Source organism: Eschrichtius robustus, chromosome 11 (assembly GCF_028021215.1).
Source record: "Eschrichtius robustus isolate mEscRob2 chromosome 11, mEscRob2.pri, whole genome shotgun sequence".
NCBI lineage: Eukaryota > Metazoa > Chordata > Mammalia > Artiodactyla > Eschrichtiidae > Eschrichtius > Eschrichtius robustus.
This window is the reverse complement of record NC_090834.1, coordinates 64,301,347-64,312,493: the sequence shown is the minus strand read 5'-3', so window position 1 is coordinate 64,312,493 and position 11,147 is coordinate 64,301,347. Positions and strand designations below refer to the sequence as shown.

Here is an 11,147-nt window from a genome sequence, read left to right as displayed (position 1 = left end):
GGGAAAAAAACTTCCTGGAACTATGAGATATGCAAAGGTGATTCCAGACAATTGTTACCTGGAATGTTCTTCAACCTCTGCTACACATTAATGTAATAGCTATACTAGCTAAGGAAAAGCCAGAAACGTTAATTTGAATATCTGATTCTGCTGAGGGCAATCCAAATGGAATCCCCAATGGGAATTGGGTTTGTTACTGATATTTGTATAACAGAAGTTGTCCTGAGGCCTGGACATTACCAGGAGAGGCCCACTAGGCTGCTGGCTGCCAGCCAGCCATGAGGATCACTCTGTGAAATTTACTGGGACTGAAAAAGTCTTTTGAACTCAGAAATGACAACTTATCAGGGTCTTGATATGGGTTGGACATGGAGAACACTCATTCAAACTAACTGAAGTTTAAGACTACATATTAATATATCATAAACAATGTGGTTGTAGAAGGATCTAGGTGTTCACGTTGCCCACATCTAACAGAATCTCCTGGCATTCTAAGCAACCAAATCCTACCTTTGTAGTCCTTTGAAATTCTAGAATCAGAAAAAATGGTCAAGTATATAATGGAAAAAGCCTAAGACAGCCTGATGTATCCATCTTCACAGTTAAAAATATAATTGTTTCAGGGATTAGACATTACTCTTGGGGCTCACTTGCTTGGTGGAGTCAAAACAGTGCCTTAGAGAGTCACTATTATCTGCTTTTACAGCTGAAATATGTCCCCTCCCAAGTGACAATTCTCCTCCTCAAATATACCTCAAATCAAATAATTAAGTCAGAAAGACTTAAAAGTCAAACCTTACTTTCTCATTAATTTCTCTTGTCTTAGGTCTGACCCTCTGGGACTTGAGATGATAGTTTATCTCTCTAGGAGCAACTTTGTTTCCAAATTCTCAGAGACCACGATGCTGTCTTTCTTAGAACCATGTAGCTGGGTTACCCAGCCTGGTGAGCCTGAGATGCAAGCTACCTCAAGACCCCAGTGAGGCTGGTGGACTAATTATACATATCTTGATTCCATTCATATAGAAATAGCAACTTGAGGCCTGACTGGGCCATGGATGGTATACAGTAATTTAGTAGAAGATAGGTGACTAGAATTAGCACTTCCTAAGCTAGTTCTTAGACTAGTACATTTTCTGCTGAGCTATATTCACCTATCAAACTCAAGTGGTATGATTTTCAACAGTGAAATAGGTTGGTGCGAAACGTGTTTTTAGACAGGAACATTTAAATTTTTTTTCTACTGTTACTTAAATCAAATGGTAAAGAAAGCCAACTTCAGGCAGGTGGTAGAGACCACTGCCCTTCCCCCATTCATGTCTACCTCTCAACTGTGACCTCATCACTGACATCCCCCGAAGGCTGGCTCTGGAGAAGGGCAGCTGCCACCCCATGGGAGACAGGTGGCTTCAGGGCTACACTGGGAGGTGGGGTCCACAGGACTTGGGTGAGAGGACATCACGGGACACCTACTGGTCCCTGCACTCAGGTGTGCTCAGTGCTACATCTGGGCTTCTTCAGATCCTCAGGGGGCCCTGAATTCTGCTTTTGAGGAAATATGGCACGGGCTAGGGAAGAAGCAGGGGACAGCTGGCTGGTGTCTGGTCGGGAGCCATCATCACACATCATCAGAGTGTCTGTCAAGACACCACAAGACTGCCAGGAATTTCTGCTGGCAGAAAATAGCAGCATCCGCCACTTTAAGAAACAGATCTCCAAACGCCTTCACTGTGACACTGACGGACTGGTGCTCATCTTCTCCGGAAAGATCCTTCAGGATCAAGACATACTGAGCCGGCGAGGCATCCTTGATGGCACTACGGTCCACCTGGTGGTGAGGACCTGTGTGAAAGGAACACTGCCCGGTCCCAGCACTCTGCCAGGCCCTGCCGGCCACTGCACCCATCGTTCGGAACCATCCACCTTGGAGAGTGCTAGGATGCTAGCCAGGCGGGCCGGCTGGCCCAGCGCTCTCCTGAACTAGCTGACTTCCCTGGCCAGCTAACTCAACTCCTGTTGGCTGCCCCCGAGTCCGTGGGGGGTGGGGGGAGGGGGCCAGTTCTTGGAAGACCCTGTGGTTCAAGGCAAGTGAGAAATCAGCCAATGCCAGCCGTGTTCCTGAATCCTCAAGACCAGTACAGAAACCCGAGCCAGCTCTTAAGGCTCTGGAAAACTTGCAGAACCCGGCCCAGTAACAGGAGCCACTTCACGCGGACAAGCGGGAGCTGGAAGGCTTGAGGCAGTGCCAGGCGGTGCCGATGCTACACGTCCGGTCTGCTCTGATATCCAGCACCTCAGGCTCTCCACTCTGGCCCCTTGGGTTGCCTCCAAAGGCCACAGCCCAGGTTCAGAGCCTTGCAGAGCGGGGGCCAATCCCCACCGCAGTACTAACACCGCCACCACAGTCCCCGCAGCCTTTGCACCTGCCAGGCCGTTGGCACAGGAAGTCAGTGCAGCCGTAGTTGTCCAGTCCCGGCGCGTGGTTTCAAACCAGGCTAATTCAGGGTGCAGGACTGGACTGTCAGACTTACACTCAGGCCAGGGTCTTTCCTCCCAGGAGAGCCAGCAGCCCATAGGGAAAGCCGCTCCAGCCGGTTGGTCGGCTGAGACCGTCACCCTCTGCCTTGCGTAAAGCCTTACACGTCCTGCAGCAGAATCCAGCTCTGCTCCGCCAGCTGGCAACAGGCAGCCCCCTGCGACATCATATGCCCCTCCTTCCCATACTCACCAACCCATGGGCACTGCAGGCATTAATACAGATAGAAAAGGGCCTGCGGATATTGTCCAGGGAGGTACCTGGGTTGGGACCTTGTTTATAGGATCCAAGCAGACCACATGAGGCTAAAGGAGCTTCTGAAACTAGGGCTGGAGGACAGGGTCACAGAGCAGACCCTGTGCAACCCACCTGGGCCGTTCTTCAGCTCCTCCACGCTCTGGCCAATGCCTGCGCCCGGTCTACCCAGTCCTCAATGTCCTCATCCCCCCTCACTGAAGGCCGCTACCAGCAGGAACTGGAGCATCTGAAGGCCATGGGTTTTGCTAATCATGATGTCAATCTTTAGGCCCTCGTGGCCACAGGTGGAGATATCCATGTTGCCATTGAGAGGCTGCTGGGAATACTGGAGGCCCAGGTCCCTCCAGCAGATGCCCACAATGCACCACCCCATGGAGAGGAGGGAGGCAAAGGAAAGAGAAGGGGAGGGCGGGGAGGGGCTTATTTTGGGAATTCCTCCTGTTCAGATCACGCGCACACTTGTAGAGCCTCCCCTCACTGCCCAAACCTGTTTTACATTTAAAAAGATTGCTTGGATCTTATGTGTGCTGTCAATTTGGGGGCAGGTGGGCCCAAATTGTTGTTTGGGGGGAGGGATTGATCATATTATATGGTCTTGGGTCTGGGCTTCACCTGTTCTCATAATGCTAGTCTCAGACTATTTTCCAAATTTGAACATGAGGTGGGGAAATCCTGAATTCTTTTCACTATCTCTACGCCTGCTCAATGGACAACCCAGTTCCCCACCAACATTACTAACATCACCACAAGCCACCCTATTACAACTCCAGGGTGACTGAAGGGATCCTGGCTTTTGCTCCCCCGGGAACGCATGAATTTCTTCATGGGCTCTGAAAGCCACCCACTTTTTGACCTTGTTTCTGTGGCTTGAGGTCCAATCTCTTGATGTTGCAGAAAAGGTGTTTAACTTCCCTTTCAGTTAGGGTTTCTCCTTTGCTACCTGCCTATGCCAGGATCCTGATCTTAGAAGGTCAACCTCCACTGCTTCTGAAACTCCATCCTCTCGCCTATGCAGGCTTCTTTCCTTTATATTGCAAAACGTTTGATTCTGCTGCCTTATCAGGTACAGAACCTCATCTTTCCTTTTGTCTCTGAATGTCTTCAGTGTCTCCCTTTCCAGGGGTCATGTTTAACAATCCTGTGCAGTCAGAGACTTGTCCCCAGTACAGAGCAGAGGCTTTCTCAGAACTGCTGCTCCTTCCTAATCTTCCCAAATTTTTCTACAGAATTTGATATACTCACCTTCTTTAAGTTGCCTCTTTTAATATATTTTCTTATCCATTCTCTTATAATAAAGTGGTGCTTCCTAAGACTATGTTATGCCGATTCTTTCTCTATTCATCCTTCAAAGAGTTTGGCTATTTTCTTGGCTCCGGCTCTTACTTCTGTGCTTGTGGTTCCTAAATCTCTGAGTCTACTTGTACTTTCCACAATCTGCTAGACTTTTGGTCGGGTGTCCCAGAGGAAACTCTGCCTCAGCATGTCCAAATATAGCCCAGCATCTTTCCCCTCACCCCCATTCCTACTCTAAATTCTGTGGTTCCTGTGTCCTGGTGAAAGTCATTAATACATTCTTTTTTTTTTTTTTTTTAACATCTTTATTGGAGTATAATTGTTTTACAATGGTGTGTTAGTTTCTGCTTTATAATACATTCTTAATCCACCCATTCTCTTCTGTAAACCTCTAATTCAGGGAGGTGACTCATAGTGTAGGTGGATGGAACATGCCCCAGGGGACCAGTGGCTCTAGATAACAATATAGCAAGATAAAAGCTGGTAAGAGAAGGGGGGACTACTGGAAGAATTACTTTGGAGGAAAACAGGGATTAAAATTCAGAGCCAGCCTCAGGGGTCCATTGAGCCTGGCCTGAGAAATAGCTGAATCTCTTGCTTGCTGGGTGCTGGGGAGGACTGATGTCTCTGAGACAGGCACTCTGACTTAGTGGTGTTGTGATGCCCCATGAGCCAAGAGACCTGAAGGTTGTGGAGGTCAGGGACTGTGGATAAAACATCTCTGGGAACTCACTTCCCAGTCGTGAGCCTGGTACACAATTTACTCTTAATTTTCCTGTAACCACCAGGGTATTGGTCTGTATTTCTGAGATTGGTGATACAAGTTTGGTCTCAGTGCTGAGTTAGATTCCTGGGGAAGGAGTCAGGGTGATGCACAGGGCAGTATTCTGGGATCCTAGAAGAATGCTTCACCTTTCTCCATCATGCAGGCTCCAGTGGCCAAACAACTCAGTGGAGTAACAGACCTTAACAATAAGGTTAGTAGTCTTCCTGGGAGCTGGCCCCTACTACCTTCAGTCTGATAGCAGCTACTGGTTTCTACAAATTATATTCCCCGTCTAGGATCTATTGCATTCTAGCTTTAGAATGATAAGAGAGCCAAGAAAATTCCTAAAAAAAACTTTAAAGAGTAGAGTTTGCAGCCAGGGCTGCAGAATCCTCCATCTGTCTGTTATCTGTGGTATGTGCAAACTGAAGTTTGGTCAGCAATAGGAAACTATGGAGAACAGTCCTGTGCTATATCCACAGGACATCAGCCCAGAGTATAGGTCACAGCTAGATCCCTGTGCCAAGCTATTAGCAACTGTGTGGTTCTTGCATCTCATATTATCTCTTTAGGCAGGATAAAGGGAGGTGAAATGCTCCTGGAAAAGCCAAAATTGAAGAAGAGGTTTGGGTGGAATGTTTCTGCTAAAACAATTCTTTTCTGTAATACCAGTGTTGGAATGGGATTAAAGGTTTAGGGAAGGAGGAAAGATGCTGGGCAGAATGGGTGGATTGAATCTCACAATGCTCACATATACATACATCAATCCACAGAATAATACGCAATGAAAATTGTGTATTACTGTATCACTGAGACATATAGTAGAATCATAAACTAAAGTCAGACTAGATCACATGGACGTTATCACACAGTCCTACCATTATAATACTGTAGAAAATAAACCTGATAGCCCTATGCATAAATTTTCAGTCAGACATAATGAAAGTTAGAGGCACAGAGATAAATGATCTGTACTCGATAGCAACTATTGATTGGATGTCTGCCAGTTGTAGATGTGTATCACAAAATCATACACAATTTCAATTGCAGGCATACAGCTAGCACACAGACATCCATTCACACACAGAAATGTAAAGAGAAATGGCAATCACAAATTATGATAAAATGACTTTTCAGTTTTCCTTACAGGAAATGAAACTAAAATTCTTGACTATTTTGCTCGATATAATAGAAGTAAGGCCTTAAATGTCAGTGTTAGCTTTCACTGGAGTCAAAAAATGAGAAATTCAGAAGTTACTCCTTGGAATTTCTTCCATGGTAAAGTACTTGAGATAAACCCAGAGAGTTAGGGAATAATAACAACACTAGCAACCACTCTGTAAGCACGAGGAGCCATTCACTTTTGAGAGAGTGTAGCTATTCCTTTGAAATTCCTGAAAGATATGGAATATTATTTTCATTTTACAGCTAGAGGAACAGGCCCCTAGGGGTTGACTTCCCACACATGTGTGGTTGAAATTCTAAGCTGGTTTTCCTGATTCTAGCATCCTCATTCTGTGCACTGCACAGAGGGTCAGAAGATGAGAGTGTGGGACTCAGAGTGACCATTAAGGGAACAAGATCTGGTCAGATTGGAAAGACTTGAATTTATTTTATTTTATTAATTAATTTTAATTTAATTTTTATTCTATATTGGAATATAGTTGATTTACAATGCTGTGTTAGTTTCAGGTGTACAGCAAAGCGATTCAGTTATACATATACATATATGCACTCTTTTTCAGATTCTTTTCCCATACAGGTTATTACAGAATATTGAGTAGAGTTCCCTGTGCTATACAGTAGGTCCTTGTTGATTATCCGTTTATATCTAGTAGTGTGTATATACTAATCCCAAACTCCTAATTTATTGCTCTCCCCCACCTTTCCCCTTTCGTAACCATACGTTTGTTTTCAAAGTCTGTGAGTCTGTTTCTGTTTTGTAAATAAGTTCATTGGTATCATTATCATTTTTTAGATTCCACATATAAGTGATATCACATGATACTGGTCTTTCTCTGCCTGACTTTCTTCAATTAGTATGATAATCTCTAGGGCCATCAGGAAAGGCGTGAATTTACATCAGGGAGGTGGAAAGGCTTAAAGTTCTGCCCAGAGTGTGGAATCTTAAGGAAGGTGGAATCAGTGGATCACAGTTGGTGGTCTGTGGAGTAACTGTTTCAGAAGAGGCACTGGGAACAAGACCCAGGGTTGAGCATAGACGGACAGAAATGTCAAAGGGATGCTGCAGTGGGCTGGAGTTGGTCAGCGGCACAAGGGAGCGGAGGAACAAGAAATAGATATATGCTGAACTCATTTAAAAGTATGCAGGTATAGAAGTGAAAGGGTATAATCCAAGAATAAAAGTGTAGTGACTAAAGCACTAAGATGTGTCCATCTCCCTGATATCTACTTCTCTCTGCTCTATGTGGAGAATAATGTCTAGTCAGATATCTTCCAACTTGACTCTTTATATTAAAAAAGTGTATAAGGGCTGTGCCATGTTGGACAAGAGAAGAGGACAGGGATGAATCCCCAGATCACTGTCACTGAAGAGGATATACCTTATACAATTCATTCAATTTCTTGGGTTGGAGTAAAGTCAAAAGCATCCAGTTCCCCTTCCACTGGGCTGCTGATTTTGGAGAAAATAGTTTTAACGAGCGCTATTCATATCCCAAGCACTGTCTAAATATTTTAAAGTTGTTACATAATATAATTATCACAATAAACCTGTGAAGTGATATAATATAAAACAGTCCTAAATATGTTTCAACTTGGCTAACAATGTTTAGAGAGATTGCATAACTTTCTCATATTTATTTAGTGATCATTTTACATGTTAGGTCCTGTCTTAAATTTTCTACATTCATTGATTCATTTATTCCTCACCACAACATTGAGTTAGATATTAAATTATCCTCCATTTAACAGTTGGCCAAACTGAGGCATAGAGAGATACAGTGACATGCTCAAAGGCCCCAAAATTAATAAGTGGAGGAGCCAGGATTCAAACCCAGGTACTCTGACTTGATTTTTTAATTTTATTTTCTTTTTCCTGTGCGCACATGCATTTTTAAATTGAAGTATGATTGATTTACAATATTTCAGGTGTGCAGCAAAGTGTTTTGCACATGCATTTCTTTCACCTTTGAAGAATTTATTATTTATTGTTTAAAAAAATTTTAAAAAAAATTTTTTTTCGAATTCTTTTCCCATCTAGATTATTATAGAATATTGAGCAGAGTTCCCTGTACTATACAGTAGGTCCTTGTTGGTTATCTATTTTAAATATAACAGTGTGTACATGTCAATCGCAAACTCCCTGTCTATCGCTTCCCCCCACCCTTCCCCTCTGATAACCATAAGTCCGTTCTCTAGGTCTGTGAGTCTGTTTCTGTTTTGTAAATAAGTTCACTTACATCTTTTTTTTTTTAGATTCTGCATATAAGCGATATCATATGATATTTCTCCTTCTCTGTCTGACTTACTTCACTTAGTATGATGATCTCTAGGTCCATTGCTGCAAATGGCATTATTTCATTCTTTTTTATGACTGAGTAATATTCCATTGTGTATATGTCAGATACTCTAACTTTAGACCTTGTGTTTTCAATCACTGTCCAAAGTCTTGGATGAAGATTAAACGTACTTCAAATGTTCTTGTCCTTTTCTACTTGGACTCACAGAAGAGAGTTCTCACCATGACATGCAGACATCTTTCAAGAACAAGAACTGACTTGGTTTTAAGTAAGCCATACACTCTTTTGAGGCAAAAATAAAAATATTAGGAGTTGGGTGCAGTAGCAGTATCACAGCTAATGAGGTTTATCCAAGGCATGGTTATTGCTCATTGAAAACTTTTTCCAAAAGTAAAAATATTATCATCTTTCTGGTCTGTTAAGGAGCCTCAGAAATAAGGTATGTTCAATGTGATTATTGATATCTCCAGTTCATCTGACCTTTCCTTAACCTTCCAGTGTTTCCTCCCATGTAAACACATTCCTCTCATATCAGAGGTCTCTGACCATGAAAATTCGTCCAGATAGCTACCATACATACTTATTTTTCTCATTTCTGACCTCTGCTCATAATTCATATTGAAATTTTCCCCAAGTGAAGTAGTCTTGGAAGTTGACTTCGAATCTCCTTGGTCCTAGTCCCATAGATGATCGGATTCAGCAAAGGAGGCACCAGCACATAGAGATTAGCCAGAAGGATGTGCACATGCTTGGGGACTCGGTGTTGGACAAAACAGTGGGTGAGGAAAGAGAAGAAGGCAGGGATGTAGAAGACCAGGATGACCCCAAGATGGGAACCACAGGTACTCAGATCCTTGTGCTGAGCATCATGGGATGGAAGACGAAAGACGGCATGGAGGATAAAGCCACAGGAGACAGAAATGAGAATAGAATCCAGACCCATGGCCAGAAGGGCCGCAGTCAGCCCACAGACAATATTGACAGTGACGTTGGCACAGGTCAGTCAAGCAATGCCCATGTGCTCACAGTATGTGTGTGCCATGACATAGTGATCACAATATGGGAGTCGCCTCAGCAAGAAGATGAAGGGGGAGACAACATCTGTACTCCAGAATATACCCACAAGGCCGATTCTGCCTATGACAGTGTGATTGAGGATGGTTGTGTATCTCAGTTGGTTGCAGATAGCTACATATTGATCGAAGGCCATGGCAAGAAGAACTGAGGACTCTAGAGTATAGATAGAATGGACACAAAACATCTGGGCCAGGCAACCACCAAAGGAAATCTCACCAGCTTAGAAACACAAAATGGCCAGCGTCTTGGGCACAGTGGTGGAGCTGAGAGCCAGGTCAGTGAGTGAGAGGAGGCAAAGGAAGAGTTACATGGGTGCGTGAAGGGCACTGTCTGTCACTATGACTAGGATGAGGGTGACATTCCTAGCCAGTGCTACCAGATACAAGGTATGAAAGGAGATGGCGATCCAGATGTGGGCACACTACAGCCCTGGGATCCCTGTCAGGAAGAGAGTGGCTGGGAGACTGTCATCATTGATGTTGGAAGCATTCTGCTTGGCAAATAAAGGGTTCTGTCCAAGGGATGATGGTACACCTGTCCTGTAACATGTGAGATCTGGTTCATTCACATAAAATGATGACCGTTCTGTTAAATCGTCTTTTTTAGGCTAAGAAAAATATTTATTGTTATTAACTTGTTTAAGAATCTTAAAACGTTCGATCACATATAATCCATTTTCCATCAGCTAATTCCTATACTCATCAATCATGTTTTGAGTTCCATATCCCAAACACCAAGCTACGAATTTAAGCATTTGCCCTGTCTAACCCTTCTACACTTATTTCCCACCACATTCTGCACATCATTTACTTGTCTTTTGTCCATGTACATCTAGGGAAAGTTTGTGCCTCTTTTTAAAATTTTATAGTATTCCCTTTGCCGAAGGAACCTTTTCCCCTTTATTTTCTTTCTCTCTAGTTTATAAACATCTGGGCAAATGTCTCTGCCTTCCAGAGGCCTTTCCTCTCTAACCTAGTTTGTTAGTAGTCTTTATTTTTCTCTCATCCACTATTTTCCAAAATCTTATTGAGCTGAGACTGTGTCTTTATCCAATTGCAACCTCCACACAACATATGTCTGTACGTAGACAGTTTGATCAATATTCACCATAAGACTCAATCCTGATAACTCTTAGTAACATAGCATTGACTTCTTGCTTTAATGCCATAATGTTTTGTTTACGTAATCTGTGTTTGTACGGTAACTGCCCAAATATACACCAAATGGCTTATTTTTATGTTTAACCTGAAGTGCCTATAAAGAGGCTAGGCAGTCTGAGTATACTCAAATACCCCGTAACTGAATATCTCCAGTATTTTGAGTACACATGTGGGTACAATGGAAGAAAGCAAGAGATGCAGTAGACATGCTAGCTGGGGAGACAGCACTCCTAACTATGGCAAAGCCAGCTCAAAATCCTACATTCCCACCAGTATAATGGTTGCACGTAATGGCCAGATCAGAATGTCAAGTGCTGATAGAGGCAGGTTGAGGGAGGCAGTAGAGAGTCTTAGAGTTCACCAACAGTAGACATCCTGGAAGAGTGAATACATTTTTGTTGTAGAAAGCTAGTATTATATACATCTTCCCTCAGCAACATTTTATACCTAAAAGAATCCTTTGTAGGATGCCTAGAATTTTGAACTTTAGTTCTGAGTCTGTCACAAGAGTGTTACATGACCTTGAGAAAATCCTTTCCCTTCTCTGGCAAGTCTCAATTTATAAAAAGCAGCAA

The 11,147-nt window shown here is 43.3% G+C and overlaps 1 protein-coding gene and 2 pseudogenes across 1 annotated transcript; 2 read left to right on the top strand and 1 right to left on the bottom strand.

Moving 5' to 3' along the window:
- Nucleotides 1-1,558: 1,558 nt before the first annotated feature.
- LOC137772217 (ubiquilin-1-like) lies at nt 1,559-4,027 on the top strand (annotated as a pseudogene).
- Nucleotides 4,028-8,645: 4,618 nt separating this feature from the next.
- Nucleotides 8,646-8,728, top strand: LOC137772750 (U4 spliceosomal RNA; annotated as a pseudogene).
- Nucleotides 8,729-8,948: 220 nt separating this feature from the next.
- OR52D1 (olfactory receptor family 52 subfamily D member 1) lies at nt 8,949-10,243 on the bottom strand. The gene is given in 2 exon segments (XM_068556092.1): nt 8,949-10,019; nt 10,202-10,243. Coding segments are annotated over 2 exon segments (1,113 nt in total).
- Nucleotides 10,244-11,147: the final 904 nt, after the last annotated feature.